The 19,541-nt window shown below is 42.4% G+C and overlaps 1 protein-coding gene across 2 annotated transcripts in view; it reads right to left on the bottom strand.

The window, feature by feature from the left end:
- Positions 1-19,541, bottom strand: part of LOC103787304 (uncharacterized) — a 38,043-nt gene that overhangs the window by 9,661 nt on the left and 8,841 nt on the right. The window contains exons 2-3 of one of the 2 annotated variants that reach the window (XM_035285491.3): positions 8,238-8,364; positions 7,316-7,411 (exon numbers count right to left, since the gene is read on the bottom strand). In XM_035285491.3, the coding sequence (XP_035141382.1) occupies positions 7,316-7,411; positions 8,238-8,364 (223 nt within the window). The remainder of the gene's footprint in view (positions 1-7,315; positions 7,412-8,237; positions 8,365-19,541) is intronic. The other variant, XM_035285492.3, reaches the window with a different exon arrangement.

Genomic DNA, 19,541 nt, shown 5'->3' with positions numbered 1-19,541 from the left:
AGTGGCTCAAGCCTGTAATCCCAGCACTTTGGGAGGCCGAGACAGGTGGATCATGAGGTCGAGAAATCGAGACCATCCTGATCAACATGGTGAAACCCCATCTCTACTAAAAATACAAAAAATTAGCTGGGCATGGTGGCGCGTGCCTGTAATCCCAGCTACTCAGGAGGCTGAGGCAGGAGAAATGCCTGAACCCAGGAGACGGAGGTTGCTGTGAGCCGAGATTGCGCCATTGCACTCCAGCCTGGGTAATAAGAGCGGAACTCCGTCTCAAAAAAAAAAAAAAAAAAAATACTGGAGACTGGGTGCCATGGCCACACCTGTAATACCACCACTTTGGGAGGCCAAAGTGGGTGAATAACCTGAGGTCTGGAGTTCAAGATAAGCCTGGCCAACATGGTGAAATCCCATCTCTACTAAAAATACAAAAATTAGCTGGGTGTGGTGGTGGGCACTTGTTATCTCAGCTACTCAGGAGGCTGAGGCAGGAGATTCACTTGAACCTGGGAGGCGGAGATTGCAGTGAACTGAGATTGCACCACTGCACTCCAGGTTGGGCAGCAAGAGGGAGACTCCGTATCAAAATATTCTGGAATATCACCCAGGATTTAATAAGCAAGAAATATTCTAGGCTGGGCATTGTGGCTCATGCCTATAATCCCAGCACTTTGGGAGACAGAGGTGGTCAGATCACTTAAGATCAGGAGTTCCAGACTAGCATGGCCAAAGTACTGAAACCCTGTCTCTACTAAAAATTATAAAAATTAGCCAGGCATGGTGGTGCACACCTTTAATCCTAGCAACTCGGGAGACTGAGGCAAGAGAATCACTTGAATCCAGGAGGTGGATGTTGGAGTGAGCCGAGACATCGCTACTGCACTCCAGCTTAGGTGACGGAGTAAAACTCCGTCTTAAAAAAAAAAAAAAGAACAGGAACTATTCTAACAACTATACAGATAAAGCTTAATGACATTATGTAAAATGAAATGAGCCAGCCACAAAAAGACAGATTTAGTGAGATATATAAACCAGTTACACTCTTAAAAGCAGAAAACGGAGTAATGTTGAAAAGTGTCAGGAAATGGGAAAAATTGGTAGTTGTCTAATGTGTACTGAGATTTGGCTCTGAAAGATAAAAGTATTCTACGGTTATGTCGCAGAGCATTGTCAGTATATTATGACTAAACTAATCCCAGCACTTTGGGAGGCCAAGGCAGGTGGATCATCTGATGTCAAGAGTTCAAGACCAGCCTGACCAACATGGAGAAACCCCGTCTCTACTAAATGTACAAAATTAGCTGGGCATGGTGGTGCATGCCTGTAATCTCAGCTACTCAAGAGGCTGAGGCAGGAGAATCACTTGAACCTGGGAGGCAGAGGTTGCTGTGAGCTGAGATCGCACCATTGCACTCCAGCCTGGGAACAAGAGCGAAACCCTGTCTTGAATAAAACACTTCTTCAACATATTCTTGGTCAAGAGTCAATATAATGTTGTTAAGATGTCAGTACAGGCTGGGCATGGTTGCTCACTCCTGTAATCCTAACACTTTGGGAGGCAGAAGTGGGCTGACTGCCTGAGCTCAGGAGTTCAAGAGGCCTCGGCAACACTGTGAAACCTGTCTCTATTCAAATAAAAAAAAACAATCAGCCAGGAGTGGTGGCACGCGCCTGTAGTCCCAGCTACTTGGGAGGCTGAAGCAGGAGAATAGCTTGAACCTGGGAGGCAGAGGTTGCAGTGAGCCAAGATCCTGCCACCACAATACAACCTGGGTGACAGAATAAGACTCCGTCTCAAAAAAAAGAAAAGGTGTTAATACATCCTACAGTGGTGAACAAATTCATGGTGGCTGCTCACGCCTGTAATCCCAGCACTTGGGAGGCCAAGGCAGGCAGTTCACCTGAGGTTGGGAGTTCAAGACCAGCCTGACCAACATGGTGAAACACTGTCTCTACTAAAAATATAAAAATGAGCCAGGCGTGGTGGCACACTGCTGTAATCCCAGCTACTCAGGAGACTGAGGCAGGAGAATCGCTTGAACCTGGGCGGCAGAGGTACATGCCACTGCACTTCAGCCTGAGCAACAGAGCGAGACTGTCTCAAGAAACGCGCACGCACACACACACAGGAAAGAGCCTTCGAAATGACATACAAATTTACTAATATGTGAAGGCATGAATAGAAATCACAAAGAAAAGCAAGATCACTCAACACTCATTAGAATGGCCACTATCAACTTTTTTTTTTATAAAACATCAAATCTGGGTCGGGTGGGATGGCCCACGCCTGTAATCTCAGCACTTTGGGAGGCCGAGGCGGGTGGATCACGAGGTCAAGAGATCGAGACCATCCTGGTCAACATGGTGAAACCCTGTCTCTACTAAAAATACAAAAAATTAGCTGGGCACGGTGGCACGTGCCTGTAATCCCAGCTACTCAGGAGGCTGAGGCAGGAGAATTGCCTGAACCCAGGAGGCGGAGGTTGCAGTGAGCCGAGATTGCGCCATTGCACTCCAGCCTGGGTAACAAGAGCGAAACTCCATCTCAAAAAAAAATCTTGGCTGGGTGCAGCGGCTCATGTCTGTAATACCAACACTTTGGGAGGCCCAGGCAGATAAATCACCGGAGGTCAGGAGTTCAAGACCAGCCTCGGCAACATGGTGAAACCCCGTTCTACAAAAATACAAAAACAATTAGCCAGGCATGATGGTGGGTGCCTGTAATTCCAGCTATACGGGAGGCTGAAGTGGAAGAGAATTGCCTGACCTGGGCGGCGGAGGTTGCAGTGAGCAGAGATTGCTCCGTTGCAAGCACTCTAGCCTGGGTAACAGAGAGAGATTCTGTCTCAAGAAAAAAAAGAACTTGTCAAATTTTAAGATAAACTTTGAAAATATTGCATCACCTGAAATAAGCCAGTAACGGAATGATGAATACTATATGATTCCACTCATATGAGATATGTTAAAGAGTCACACTTGTAAAAATGGAAAGTGGAAGGGTGTTAGTCAAGGGCTGCAGAAAGGGGGAAATGGGCAGTTGTTACTTAATGGATATTGAGTTTTAATTTTACAGGTTGTAGAATTTCGAGAAGTGTTTTGCATAGTCAGGTGAATATACTCTACATGCCTAAAATTTACAGCTTTTTTGAGACAAGGTTTTACTCTGTCACCAAAGCTGAAATGCAGTGGCTCAATTATGGCTCACTGTAGCCTCAAATTCCCAGTCTCAAGTAATCCTCCCTCTTCAATCTCCCAAGTTGCTGGGACTACAGATGCACACAACCCATGCCTGGTTATTTTTAAATTTTTTCTTCTTCTAGAGAAAGGGTCTTTACATGCCAGTCATCTCAAACTTTTGGACTAAAGTGATTCTCTTTTCCTGGCCTCTCAAAATTCTAGAATTACAGATGTGAGCCACCACCATGCATAGCCCTAATATGTACACTTAAATAGATTTGAAATGGTAAATTTTATGTTGTCTGTTTTTATAAGTTTTTTAGAAGAACTGAAAAAGTACAGAATTACAAATCTTTTCAAAAATTAACTTCAAATCAGAAATGTGGTTCTCTCACAAAGGAAATGTATATTCATTATTTAACAAAGTGTGATGAGCCGGGTACAGTGGCTCACACCTGTAATCCTAGCACTTTGGGAGGCTGAGGCGGGTGGATTGTCTGAGGTCAGGAGTTCAAGACCAGTCCGGCCAACATAGTGAAACCCTACCTCTACTAAAAATACAAAAAATTAGCCAGGCATGGTGTCGGGCACCTATAATTTCAGCTACTAGGGAGGCCAAGGAAGGAGAACACTTGAACCTGGGAGTCGGAAGTTGTAGTGAGCTGAGATCACACCATTGCACTTCAGATTGGGCAACAAGAACGAAACTGTCTCAAAAAAAAAAAAACAAAAAAAAAACTGCAAAATAATAATAAGGAAAATGTTTACTCATAAATTCTGGTAGGCAACATTGAGGTGGCATTAAAAAAATTTTGTCTAGATAACCACAATATTTGACTGTAACTGTGTACTCATAAAAGCCAGGTATTTTGAATCACTGGCATGAACTGTATAGCAGTAAAATATCAGAGAAAATGCAGTATAATCATAAATAGAAGATTCTAATGAGAAACTTTCACTAAATTAGTATTATAAAAAAGAGGTAATTTTCATATTTTAAATGTTATTTGTATACAGAATGAAACTGAGGTAATTCAAATTTAGAAGCAGGCTGGGCATGGTAGCTCACACCTGTAATCCCAGCACTTTGGGAGGCTGAGGTGGGGGGGTCACTTGAGGTCAGGAGTTCTGAGACTAGCCTGGCCAACATGATGAAACCCCATCTCTACTAACAATACAAAAAACTAGCCAGGCATGGTGGTACACATCTGTAATTCCAGCTACTCAGGAGGCTGAGGCGGGAGAATCACTTGAACCCAGAAGGCGGAGGCTGCACTGAGCTGAGTTCATGCCATTGCACTCCAGCCTGGGCAAGAGAGTAAGACTTCGCCTCCAAAAAAAAAAAAAAAAAAAAAAAAATCAAATTTAAAAGCAAAGAATAGCCTCATGTTGCTAAATTCAAAAGAAAGAAAGAAGGCCAGATGTGGTGACTCACGCCTGTAACTCCAGCACTTTGGGAGGCTGAGGCAGGCAGAGCATAAGGTCAGGAGATCAAGACCATCCTGGTCAACATGGTAAAACCCCGTCTCTACTAAAAATACAAAAAGTAGCTGGGCAAGGTGGCGCATGCCTGTAATCTCAGCTACTCAGGAGGCTGAGGCAGAAGAATAGCTTGAACCAGGGTGTGGGAGGTTGCAGTGAGGTGAGATTGTACCACTGCACTCTAGCCCGGTGACAGAGCAAGACTCTGTCTCAGAATGAATGAATGAATGAATGAATAAATAAATATATTTTCCAGAATATAATTAAAGCCTCTGATATATATGAAACAAATATTTGGGAATAAATTATGTTTTTATTTAGGTATAGGCTGAAGAAACTGGGTGTAAATTCTAGAATTCCTTTTTGCCTGCAGCAAACAAATTTATAAGTAACTATTTTAGTAAATAGTGTGCCTACTAAGTATCTAATTTACTTCAAGCATAACATTTAAATTCTAACATAGTGTCCTAATCGTATGAATCCAAAGCTAGAGTCAAATTTGAAATAGAAAGTAGAAAGTAAAATGAATAGAGTAACATCAATAGGATGGGAAAATAAAAGGTGATTTATTTTTTAATCCCCTGACAGCAGGAAAATTTGTCAGTCTCCTTGACAAAAATGTCTTTATGAGAGAGCCAGGGATCATGGCTCATAACTGTGATGACAGCTACATGGTATATTGAGGTTAAAGAATTGCTTTAGCCAGGCATGGTGGCTCACGCCTGTAATCCAAGCACTTTGGAGGCCAAGGTGGGCAGATTACCTGAGGTCGGGAGTTCAAGACCACCCTGACCAACATGGTGAAACACCGTCTTTAAAAAAAAAAAAATTGCTTCACGCCAAAATTTCAAGTCTGGCTTGGGGCATGCAGCCAAGAACCTGCCAGGCATGGTGGCTCACGCCTGTAATCCCAGCACTTCGGGAGGCTGAGTAGGGTGGATCGCCTGAAGTCAGGAGTTTAAGACCAGCCTGGCCGACATGGTGAAACCCTATCTCTACTAAAAATATAAAAATTAGCCAGGCTTGGTGGTGCATGCCTGCAATCCCAGCTACTCAGGAGACTGAGACAGGAGAATTGCTTGAACCCAGGAGGCAAAAGTTGTGGTGAGCTGAGATTGAGCCACTGCATTCCAGCCTGAGTGATAGAGATGAGACTCCATTTCCAAAAAATAAAAATAAAAAATGTTTTAAAAAAGAGAGCTTTGAGATCCAAGGAGGGAGTTGTGAAACTCTGTTAAAGTCTAAGACTGAGGAGCATCCTTTTCAGAAGTCAGGCTTTCATTCAGGTGGCAAACTACAGGACCTCTCTTCTTGGCTATAGACTAAAAAAGAGCCCACCCAACTTGGTCCCACTGAGAAATCTGAACTTATCCTGTAACCATCTCAAACTCCTCCCAGTCTAGGTCTGGGAGATGTCCTGCCCTTCCAGAGGTCTGGAGGAAAACACCAATTTATAGCCATGCAGGCAAGTTTGCAAGACCTTAGCCTTTACTGTGGTCCCTGAAGCAATTCCATGACTCAGTCCAAGCTCTCTGGTCCATAGTTCATGGCCAGTTCTGTCTACATAGAAACCCACACAGGGACCTGGGAAAATCCTCTGATACTCAGTGAACGCTATACACATTCTCGTCCTGATGTAAGGCTCACCATATGCAGACCTGACAACAGAATCCTGCCTAGTGTGTGCCCTACAGATCAAAGTCCTGAAGGATATTCAGTTTGTCCAAAAATAAAATTTACAACTACCCGAGCCCCTTGTAATAAGCCAACTAAAGGTAAACCATTATGCAGACCCAGCAGCTTTGTGAGCAACCTACAACCCCTCATTACAAATCTAGAGGGCATCTCATTATCCTGGGGGGCCAACACAAGATCTTTACCCCCTGAAACCAGTTTATAAAAACTTGAAGAGGTGTTTGTTTCTTCAAATTCACAGACACAATGCAAAACTATGTTGAGCCCAATGTCAATGCTTCTATTTTAACATAGCACTAAAAGTATGTGGCAAAAGAATTAGTCAGAGTAATTTTTTCTTTTCTTTTTTCTCAAAGTGCTATTAAAAGTCAAAATAATTTCTAAAAAGCCATTAACATCGAAGACAAATAAGTTAAAAATCTGCTGTTGGTAGATCATATAATCTCATATATTAAAAAAATCAGGCCGGGCGTGGTGGCTCACGCCTATAATCCCAGCACTTTGGGAGGCCGAGGCGAGTGGATCACGAGGTCAAGAGATCCAGACCATCCTGGTCAACATGGTGAAACCCCGTCGCTACTAAAAATACAAAAAATTAGCTGGGCATGGTGGCGTGTGCCTGTAATCCCAGCTACTCAGGAGGCTGAGGCAGGAGACTTGCCTGAACCCAGGAGGTGGAGGTTGCGGTGAGCCAAAATCGCGCCATTGCACTCCAGCCTGGGTAACAAGAGCGAAACTCCGTTCCCCCCCAAACCCCCCCCCCCAAAAAAAAAAAAAAACAGATCTTGCAGTCTTGTATATGCCATAAAGGGGATTTTGGCTCTCATTGTAAACTTATAAACCTCAGGCTTCTCAGAAACTACCTACTTAGAGCACAGCTCGCAAGTCATATTTCAAAAACTGACTTTCTCCTTGATATTTGGACCTCTCATCTATGTCATCTGTTGTATTCACTCTCACCTACCTGGGGGTTTGGCCACCATCTCCTGTCTCTTCAGATTCCAGGGCTCTTTGCCTTGCTCCAGACAGGCGATCAGGTCTGGCTTAGAAACAGCAATACCTGTTTTATTAAAAATAAGTAACATGAATGTTGCTCATATTCTCCAAATAATGTGCTCAGTAAAGAGGATGTAGAATATTCCAGTAAATTAATTATAAAATGCCAATTTAAAACAGAAATATTTCTAAATATTTAGAAAATGTTTTAAATTTGTAGGTTCTTTTTTTTTAATTTGTAGATTCTTAATTTTACTAAACTTAGTACTACTGAATCAAAAACTGGGGATGACAATTAGATTTTAAGGTACAGAAAACAATATTTTATGCCACGAAATTTCTGGAATTAACACTAATTTAAAGGCTACAGATCAGGAACATAAAAAGTTCAGATCAAGATTAAACATCTTGAAATTTTTATTTTTTCCAACAATGACAAATCCCCAAGATTTTCTTTCTTTTCTTCTTCTTTTTTTTTTTTGAGATGGAGTCTTGCTCTGTCACCCAGGCTGGAATGCAGTGGTGTCATCCCAACTCACTGCAACCTCCACCTCTGGAGTTCAAGTGATTCTCCTGCCTCAGCCTCCCAAGTAGCTAAGACTACAGGTATGTGCCACCATGCCTTGCTAATTTTTGTATTTTTAGTAGAGCAGGGGTTTCACCATGCTGGCCAAGCTGGTCTTGAACTCCTGATCTCAGGTAATCCACCTGCCAAGGCCTCCCAAAGTGCCAAGATTACAGGCATTAACCACCGCACTTGGCCCCGAAGATTTTCTTAAAAATAGAAATCTGATACTCATTTATGCCAAGATAAATTACCAAAAAATATTCTACAAATAAAATAAAATCTTTAGGGTATATTAGCAATTGTGTATTGAAGTTATTCTCACCAAGGAAGACCATGTTTCTGTAGTTCTCTAACATCACATTCCTATATAAATTCTGCTGTGTGGTATCCAGGCATTGCCACTCCTCCAGAGAGAATTCTATGGCCACATCCATAAATGTCAGTGGTCTCTGAAAAACACACATACATATATTTACCAACTGGCCATGGGCAAAATTTTGAAACTGACTCAAGTTGAAATGGAATTCTAAAGAGAACTGGTTCTGACTTAAAAAGTGACGGGAAATTATCCAAATAAAATAATTTTAAACACAGAAATACTCTGCTATACTCTCTATGAGAGAAGAGTGGAATAAGATCCACACCATCAGTTCTATATGATAATTTTCTGGATAATAAACTATAAAATTAAGGGCATGAACATAATATGTACATTTTTGAGTGCTATATTTACATTATACAGAATGAATGAGTTCTGTATATTCTTGAGATGAAAAAGACTTGTTGAGTTAGAAGGTACATCTCAATTTTTTTGAGACACAGTCTTGCTCTGTAACCCAGGCTAGAGTGCAGTGGCACCATCGTGGCTCCCTGCAACCTCTGCCTCCCAGGTACAAGTGATTCTCCTGCCTCAGCCTCCTGAGTAGCTGGGACTACAGCTGTGTGCCGCCACCCCTGGCTAATTTTGTGTTTTTAGTAGAGACAGCGTTTCAACACATTTGCCAGGCTGGTCTCGAACTCCTGACCTTGTGATCTACCCGCCTCCACCTCCCAAAACTGGGATTACAGGTATGAGCCACCACATCCAGCTTCTAATTTTAATATATAAAATAAACTAGACTGGAGATCTTGTTATGCCATTTTTTGAGGGGGCAGAAGATCTGGAATAAAGTCTGAGTTGCTAAATTTTCAACAAGCTCACAAGTAATTACCAATAATTTTGCCCTAAAAAGAGTATTTTATCAAACATCCAGTAAGTGAAAGAACCTGGGGTTTTTCCCCATTTTTTATGGCCTATAAAAAAGAGGGATGAAAGCCTTCATTTTCCAAAGACAGATATATGCAAAGAAACCTTGAGAGAAGAGCAGTTGCCAGATTAAATTTGATGATTTATGCAAATCAGCTTCAAAAAGAGAAAAACAATTCTAGAGTAAAAAAATCTGTGAGAGAGCTCTTTAACCAAGTGAATCACTAGCATCAACTGCAATAGGATAAACTTTTATGATGTGCTAAAACACACAGAAGGACCAGCATTGATGCTGGAATATTGCTACCAATAAGTAATTTATAGTCCAAATTCAATCATACTGAAACATCAGTTGTATGCAAAGTTCAAGATACAGGTATTTTCTATGTTCTGTAATTTTTTTTTTTTTTTTTGAGACAGAGTCTCGCTCTGTCACCCAGGCTGGAGTGCAGTGGCGCGATCTCGACTCACTGCAACCTCAGCCTCCCGAGTTCAAGCAGTTCTCTGGCCTTAGCCTCCTGAGTAGCTGGGGCCACAGATGCGTGCCACCACAACCAGCTAAGTTTTTGTATTTTTATTAGAGACAGGAAAAAAAGGAAAAAAAAAGTAGAGACAGGGTTGCACCATGATAGTCAGGATGGTTTCCATCTGACCTTGCGATTCGCCTGCCTCGGCATCCCAAAGTGATGGGATTACAGGCATGAGCCACCACACCCAGCTATGTTCTATAATTTTTAATAGTGATTTTAAATAGTCTTTCTTTAGCACCTTAGAGAACAGGTATGTCCTGATAATTTTTTTCAAAACTTTCTGGGTAATAAATGCCATCCTCTTTAAATAAGCATTTTCTTTATTCTGTTCTACACAGGACTAACAGCAAACACAAATGGAACTTCAACATTACATGTTCTCCATCTTTACTAAGGATCCCAGCTTTTCCAATGGTAATCTTGAGTATCCACACTTTTCCATGTTCAACAACCACAAAAAGAACATTTTTAATGCTGCGGATCAATAATTAATGGTGAGAATTTTACAAGGCATATAAAAAGCGGTAAGGTAGCTGGGTACAGTGGCTCACACCTGTAATCCCAGCACTTTGGGAGGCCGAGGCAGGCCTCCATCTGAGGTCAGGATCATCTGAGGTCAGGAGTTCAAGACCATCCTGGCCAACATGGAGAAAAAAAAAAGCAAGCTCTAAGGCAGAAAATTTAGAGAAGGCTCTGACACATAGGAAAGAAATATTTTTCAGAGACCCTACATTATCTTAAAAATTTTTTTTAAGTAGTTAAAACAAACTCATTAGGGAGAAAAAACACAAGTCCAGAAGTCAAGGTTTGCAAGTACTAAATGTATAGCATACCAAGAGGCAGAGTGGACACAGCTCTTGATCTGAGACAAGTTTAGCTGAAAAAATGTCCCCTTTTACTCTATCTCCTCCTTCTCAGATTTATTTTCAGATGAGATTTTTCTGACAAACTACACCTGCATCTTGACAATTTATCTTTAAAAGGGCCAGGACCACTTGTTTACATGTTACCACTACACCTACAGACAGAAGGACTAAGACTCTCAGAAAAAGTTCACCCACTTCTGTTCCCTTTTTTTTTTTTTTTTTTTTTTTGAGATGGAGTTTCACTCTTGTGACCCAGGCTGGAGTGCAATGGCGCGATCTCAGCTCACCGCAACATCCGCCTCCTGGGTTCAAGCAATTCTCCTGCCTCAGCCTCCTGAGTAGCTGGGACTACAGGAATGCGCCACCATGCCCAGCTAATTTTTTGTATTTTTAGTAGAGACGGGGTTTCACCATGTTGACTAGGATGGTCTCGATCACTTGACCTCGTGATCCAACTGCCTCGGCCTCCTAAAGTGCTGGGATTACAGGCCTGGGCTCAAAATTAACTTTTTACATCCTCATGACAGGAGGTAATTTTGTAACTTAGGGTATTATCTTCTTAGCTATTTACATTTTAAAGCAATGGCTCTTTACCCCCTGAGCACTAGACTAGAGCTTTTTTTTTTTTTTTTGAGACGGAGTTTTGCTGTTGTTACCCAGACTGGAGTGACTGCAATGGCACAACCTCAGCTCACCGCAACCTCGGCCTCCTGGGTTCAACCAATTCTCCTGCCTCAGCCTCCCAAGCAGCTGGGACTACAGGCGCGCACCACCATGCCCAGCTAATTTTTGTATTTTTAGTAGAGACTGGGTTTCACCTTGTTGACCAGGATGGTCTTGATCTCTTGACCTCGTGATCCACCCGCCTCAGCCTCCCAAAGTGCTGGCATTACAGAGGTGAGCCACCACATCCAGCCTTCACCAATACTTTTTTTTTTTTTTTTAAAGAGATGGGGTTTCACCATATTGGCCAGGATGGTCTTGATCTACTGACATTAGGTGATCCACCAGCCTCCAAAAGTCCTGGGATTACAGGCGTGAGCCACAGCGTCCAAGCCTACACTTTTTTTTTTTTTTTTTTGAGATGAGTCTCACTCTGTCACCCAGGCTGAAGTGCAATGGCATGATCTATTCTCACCATAACCTCTGCCTCCTGGGTTCAAGCAATTCTCCTGCCTCAGCCTCCCGAGTAGCTGGGATTACAGGCACGTGCCACCATGCCTGGCTAATTTTTTGTATTTTTAGTAGAGACGGAGTTTCACCATGTTGGCCAGGCTTGTCTTGAACTCCTGATCACCTGATCCGCCCGCCTCGGCCTCCGAAAGTACTGGGATTACAGGTGTGAGCCACGGCACCCAGCTTTACCAATACTTTTTTTTTTCTTTTTCTCTTTTTTACTTTTTCAAAAGAAAAATTTTTTTTTTTAAAGACAGGGTTTCACCATGTTGGTCAGTCTGGTCTTGAATTCCAGACCTCAGGTGATCCGCCCACGTTGGCCTCCAAAGTGCTTGGATTACAGGCATGAGCCACCACACCCGGCCCACCAACACTTGTTGATGAAGAACTGGAATCTGACTTCGTTTATATATTTCACAAATATATTTGAGCTTACAATATAGCTAACTTAAAAGCTGTTCTATTTTTTGCATGACCACATCATCCATCACGTTTATTTGTACTATAATAGAAGCATTCAAGTTTAGAAAAATAAAAGATACTGAAAGCATGCTTATCTGTAATTATCTCTATTGGGTGAATTAATACTCATGTCAGACTAACATCTACTATAACAATTTTGTAGTGAATTTTTTGGATATTAGATATCAGTATCTAAGTATAAATGATTTTAACATACTAGTAACAATGTAGAATTTTTAAAAATTTTCTGTAGCCATAATTTCGTTATAATACTTCATATTTCAGGCCAGGTGTGGTGGCTCATGCCCATAATCCCAGCCCTTTGGGAGGCTAAGGCAGGTGGAGCACCTGAAGTTGGGAGTTCAAGAGCAGCCTGACCACCATGAAGGAACTGTTTCTACTAAAAATACAAAATTGCTGGACATGGTGGCGTACACCTGTAATCAATCCCAGCTACTCAGGAGGCTCAGGCAGGAGAATCACTTGAACCCAGAAGGCAGAGGTTGCAGTGAGCCAAGATCACGCCATTGCACTCCAGCCTGGGCAACAAGAGCAAAACTCCGTCTCAAAAAAAAAAAAAAAAAGAAGGCTGGGAGTGGTGGCTCACACCTGTAATCCAAGCACTTTGGAGGCCAAGGTGGGCGGATCACCTGAGGTCGGGAGTTCAAGACCAGCCTGACCAACATGGTGAAACCCCGTCTTTATAAAACAAAAGAAATTAAAAAAGAAAACTTTGTATGAATAATACTAAAATGACTATTTAAGAAATTCACTCAATAAATATTATGGTCTTATATTCATACTATTGTAGAAAATACTGTATAATTTAGGCCAGGTGCAGTGGCTTATGACTGTAATCCCAGCACTTTGGGAGGTTGAGGCAGGATGATCACCTGAGGTTAACAGTTGAAGACCAGCCTGGCAAACATGGTGAAACCTCGTCTCTACTAAATACAAAAATTATCCGGGCATGATGATGGGCGCCTGTAATCTCAGCTACTCAAGAGAATCACTTGGACCCGGGAGACAGAGGTTGCAGTGAGCTGAGATTGCGCCACTGCACTCCAGCCTGGGCAACAGAGCAAGACTCTGTCTGAAAAAAAAGGAAATACTGCATAATTTATATAAATGCAAGTTGTCTACAAACACATGCTAACTGTTTTGAACTAATAAATAGGAACCAAAGCATAACTACAGACTCCACTGTTCAATTTATACACTGAACTGTTCTTGCTTTTGCAGTGTTAAGTACTTCAGCCTGCAAATATTAGATAATTACCTTGGATAATCAGTTTTTTTCAAAGAAACTTATTCAGCATCTTTTAGTCTTTATCATTCTGTATTGCTAAGTTTAATCCTATCTTTGTGCTCAACTTTTTGTGCACTCAATATGAGCTTTAATCCAAACAAATCTGTATCTACATTCAGATACTGAAAGTGGCAAAAAAAAAAAAAAAAAACCTTTGCCAAAGCAAAAACCCTGCAATTGTTCTGAGGTCCTAAAGACAATCCTGAGTCAGAAAGAATAACAAAATGTTTCTTTAGCTATAATATGATTTACATATATTTCAAAAAAGCAGAGAATATCTACATATAATTGAAATGCTTCAATAAAAAAAAAGATGAACAAAATATCCTCCCTTATTATGAGGTAAGAAAATAAAGACTCTTATTGGAATTTATATTTTCTCCTGTAACAGCCAAATCTTTAACCGGGCACAGTGGCTAACACCTGTAATCCCTGCACTTTAGGAGGCCGAGGCAGGCAGATTACTTGAGGTCAGGAGACCAGCCTGCCAAACATGGCAAAATCCTGTCTCTATTAAAAATACAAAATTGGCCGGGTGTGGTGGTACACACCTGTAATCCCAGCTACTCAGGAGCCAGAGGCAGGAGAATTGCTTAAACCAGGAAGATGAAGGTTGCAGTGATCCGAGATCATGCCACTGTACTCCATCCTGGGTGACAGAGTGACACTCTGCCTCAAGAAAAAAAATGACAACAGCAGTCAGGCATGGTGGCTCATGCCTGTAATCCCAGCATTTTGGGAGGCCAAGGCGGGTGGATCACTTGAGGTCAGGAGTTTGAGATCTGCCTGGCCAACACGGTAAAACCCTGTCTTTAAAAAAAAAAGGTCAAGGTGGGTAGATAACCTAAGGTCAGAAGTTCAAGACTAGCCTGCTCAACATGGTAGAACCCCATTTCTACTGAAAATACAAAAATTATGCCAGGTGTGGTGGCATACACCTGAATTCCACCTACTTAAAAGGCTGAGGCAAAAGAATCACTTGAACCCTGGAGGTAGGGGCTGCAGGGAGCAAAGATCACACCACTGCACTCCAGCTTGGGCAAAAGAGCAAGACTCCATCTCATTTAAAAAAAAAAAAAAAAAAAAAAGGATAACAGGGACATTACCACTGACCCCACAAAAATACAAATAGTTAGGCCAGGCGCAGTGGCCTAAACACAATATTGGCAAACCAAATCCAGCAGCACGTCGAAACACTAATCCACTATAATCAAGTAGGCTTTATCACTGGAGTGTAAGGTTGGTTTGACATACAAAAATCAATAAATCTGATTCATCACAGAAACCAAAGAAGCACAAAATTATCTCAATGGAGGCAGAAAAAAACTTTCAATGAAATTTAACATTTTTCATGTAAAAACCCCCAACAAACTAGGCATTAAAGATACATACTTCAAAATAATGAGTTATCTATGACAAACCCAAAGCCAACATACTAAATTGACACAAGCTGGAAGCATTCCTTTTTGAAAACTGGCACAAGACAAGGACACTTTTTCTCACCACTCCTATTCAACATAGAATTGGAAGTGCTGGCCAGAGAATCAGGCAAGAGAAAAAAATAAAATGCATCCAAACAGAAAGGGAGAAAATCAAACTATCCCTGTTTTCAGATGACATCATTCTACATATAGAAAACCTTATGATCTTGGCAGAAATGCTCTCTAACATGACAGAAAAACTTACGCAAAGTTTCAAAATATAAAACAAAGGTACAGAAGTAAAGTAGAACCTCTACCCATCAACATCCAAGCCAAAAGCCAAATCAAAAACACAATTCCAGGGTCAGTCATGGTGGCTCATGCCTGTAATCCCAGCATTTAGGGAGGCCGAGGTGGGCAGATCACCTGAGGTTGGAAGTTCAAGACCAGCCTGACCAACATGAGAAACCCTGTCTATTAAAAATACAAAATTAGCTGGACGTGGTGGTACATGCCTGTAATCCCAGCTACTCAGGAGGCTGAGGCAGGTCTTGAACTTCCAACCTCAGGTGATCTGCCCACCTTGGCCTCCCTAAGTGCTGGGATACAGGCATGAGCCACCATGGCTGGCCCTGAAATTGTGTTTTTAATTTGGCTTTTGCTCAAGCTGGAGTGCAGAGGTGTGATCTTTGCTCCCTGCAGCCCCCACCTCCAGGGTTCAAGTGATGGGTAGAGGTTCTACTTAACTTCCGTACCTTTGTTTTATATTTTGAAACTTTGCATAAGTTTTTTGTCATGTTAGAGAGCATTTCCGCCAAGATCATAAGGTTTTCTATATATAGAATGATGTCATCTGAAAACAGGGACATTACCACTGACCCCACAAAAATACAAATAGCTAGGCCGGGCACAGTGGCTCAAGCCTGTAATCCCAGCACTTTGGGAGGCCGAGGCGGGTGGATCACGAGGTCAAGAGATCGAGACCATCCTGGTCAACATGGTGAAACCCAATTTCTACTAAAAATACAAAAAATTAGCTGGGCATGGTGGCGTATGCCTGTAATCCCAGCTACTCAGGAGGCTGAGGCAGGAGAATTGCCTGAACCCAGGAGGCGGAGGTTGCAGTGAGCCGAGATCTATTAAAAATACAAAATTAGCTGGACGTGGTGGTGCATGCCTGTAATCCCAGCTACTCAGGAGGCTGAGACAGGAGAATTGCCTGAACCCAGGAGGCGGAGGTTGCAGTGAGCCGAGATCTACTAAAAATACAAAATTAGCTGGACGTGGTGGTGCATGCCTGTAATCCCAGCTACTCAGGAGGCTGAGGCAGGAGAATGGCTTGAACCCAGGAGGCGGGGGTTGCAGTAAGCCAAGATTGCACCATTGCACTCCAGCCTGGGTAAGAAGGGCAAAAACTCTGTCTCAAAAAAAAAAAAAAAAATGCCATTCACAAATGCCACAAAAACAATAAAGTATCTAGGAACACAGCTAACCAGGGAGGTGAAAGATCTCTACAACAATTATAAAACACTCCTCAAAGAAGTCAGTGATGATGGCTGGGTGCAGTGGCTCACTCCTGTAACCCCAGCACTTTGGAAGGCCGAGGTGGGCAGATCACCTGAGGTCAGGAGTTCGAGACCAGCCTGACGAACATGGTGAAATACCATCTCTACAAAAAAAAAAAAAGTCAGTGATGACACAAACAAATACAAAACTATTTCATGATCATGAACAGACAAGATGAATATCATTAAAATGGCCATACCAACCAGGCACCATGGCTCATGCCTGTAATCCTAGAACTATGGGAGGCCGAGGAAGGCAGACTGACTGAGCTCAGGTGTTTGAGACCAGTCAGGGCAACCTAAACCCAATTTCTATAAGAATACTAAAAGAAAAATTAGGTGAAAATGGTGGTGTGTGCCTGTAGTCCCAGATACGTGGGGGCCTGAGGTAGGAGGCCATGTTTGATTCCAAAACGTTGAGGCTGCAGTGAGCCAAGATCACGCCACTGCACTCCAGCCTGGGTGACAGAATGACACCCTTTTCATAAAATAAAATAGAAAAAAATATAATTTTTAATGAAAATATAATAAAGTCCAGGTGCAGTGGCTCAACCCCCATAATCCCAACACTTTGGGAGGCTGAGGCGGGCAGATCACATGAGGTCAGGAGTTACAGACCAGCCTGACCAACATAGAGAAACCCCATCTCTACTAAAAATATAAAATTAGCCAGGTGCGGTGGTACATGCCTATAATCCCAGCTACTCAGGTGGCTGAGGTACTCCTACCTTGAACACAGGAGGCGGAGGCTGTGGTGGACTGAGATCATGCCTCTGCACTCCATCCTGGACAACAAGAGTAAAACTCTTGTCTCAAAAAACAAAAGAGAAAATATAATACATAAATATCATGGAATACTGTGTGGCCATAAAAAAGGAACAAGATCATGCCATTTGCAGCCACATGGATAAAACTGAAGCCAGTTATTTTTAGAAAACTAATGTAGAAAGGCTGGGCATGGTGGCTATACCTGTAATCCAAGTACTTTTGGAGGCCAATGCAGGCAGATTCTTGAGATCAGGAGTTTGAGACCAGCCTGGATAACATGGTAAAACCCCATCTCTACTAAAAATACAAAATTAACCGAGCACGGTGGCACGCATCTGTAATCCCAGCTACTCAGGAGGATGAGGGAGAATTGCTTAAGCCTGGGAGGAAAAGGTTTCAGTGAGCCAAGATCACACCACTGTACTTCAGCCCAGGCAAGAGCAAAACTCCTCAAAAAAGAAAACACAGAGAGAAAACCAAATGCACTATCTCATTTATAAGAATTAAATAAAAAGAACACATGGGCTGGGCACAGTGGCTCATGCCTGTAATCCCAGCATTGTGGGAGGCCGAAGCAGGTGGACTACCTGAGGTCAGAAGTTTGAGACCAGCCTGGCCAACATGGTGAAACCCCATCTCTACTAAAAATATAAAAATTAGCAGGGTGTAATAGCATGTGCCTATAGTCCCAGCTACTTGAGAGGCTGAGATAGGAGAATCATTTGAACTCAGGAGAGAGAGGTTACAGTGAATTGAGACTATACCACTACACTTCAGCCTGGGCAAGTGTGAGACCCTGTCTCAAAACAAAAACAAATAAGGGCCAGGTGCTGTGGCTCACGCCTGTAATCCCAGCACTTTGCGGCACTACCAACATGGAGAAACCCCATCTCTACCAAAAGTACAAAACAGCCAGGCATGGGTGGTCCATCCGTGTAATCCCATCTACTCAGGGGGAGAGGGCTGAGGCAGGAGAATCACTTAAACCTGGGAGGCAGAGGTTGCGGTGAGCCAAGATGGCATGATTGCACTCCAGCCTGGGCAACAAGAGCAAAACTGTCTCTCAAAATAATAATAAGAATACATGGATACAAAGAGGGGGAAGGCAGACACTAAGGCCTAGTTGAGGTTGACAAGACAAAGATGATTTAAAAATACCTATTTGGGCCAGGCGCAGTGGCTCACGCCTATAATCCCAGCATTTTGGGAGGCCAAGACAGGTTAAGATTACCAGAGGTCAGGAATTCAAGACTAGCCTGGCCAACATAGTGAAATCCCAACTCTACTAAAAATATAAAAATTAGCCAAGTATAGTGGCAGTTGCCTGTAATTTCAGCTACATAGAAGCCTGAGGCAGGACAATCACTTGAACCTGAAAGGTGGTGGCCGCAGTGAGCCACAACAATGCTGTTGCACTCCAGACTGGACAACAAGAGCAAAATTTCATCTCAAAAAAAAAAAAATTAATTTAATTAAAAAAATATAAAAATCTGTTTGGTGCTATGCTTAGTACCTCCATGAAAAAATAATCTACACCAAACTTTCATGACACAATGTTACCTATGTAAATGTAATAAACCTGCATGTGTACCTCTGAACTAAAATTAAAAGTTAAAAGGAGAAAACTCAATGGGTAAGTGCAATATGTAGGCTGGAAAATTGGTTTGTGCTATTTATTTCTGGGTCCGTGCAGGCATGTGAACAAGTGGTCCAGAACCCTAAGTTGGTGGAGAAAACAGGTTGCTGCTACAGATTCAGTGTCTGGGGAACAGGGATACAACAGGAGACACGTAGACACTTTTGTAAGACTTTGGCAAGAAATGCTAGAATTTAAAATGCTGTGGTAAAGTTCCTGAAGGTGGTTCCTAGTCCTGGGAGGGGTGTGGATGCATCAGTGTCGAGTGGACATGACTGTGAGTGTGTGAGAATCCTGTGGTGGCAGCTGTGGAAAAAGGAGGTCTGTCACCAGAGCTCCTTTCCTCTAAGTTTTCAGTCCTCTCTCAGGCTAAGAGACCTGAAATCAGAAAACAATGGGCAGTGTGACAGCCAGTGTACAGGGGAGCAGAGCCTCCCAATCCCAGAGACTCAGTTTTATTCCAGGCCAGGCCTCTATGGTATTTTTATTCTGGCACAAAATCTACAGAATTTGCTGAACACCAAGCAACTCTCCCACACCAATTCTTTGTCTAACATTTAAATTCTGACACCATTCAGAGTCAACACAGACCCTGATTCAGGGCTTGATATCTAAATATTGTTCTTACTATCGATGCCAGTAACAAA

Source organism: Callithrix jacchus, chromosome 22 (assembly GCF_049354715.1).
Source record: "Callithrix jacchus isolate 240 chromosome 22, calJac240_pri, whole genome shotgun sequence".
NCBI classification, from domain to species: domain Eukaryota; kingdom Metazoa; phylum Chordata; class Mammalia; order Primates; family Cebidae; genus Callithrix; species Callithrix jacchus.
Note: the sequence above shows the minus strand (reverse complement) of the source record. Positions and strands in the feature narration are given on the sequence as shown.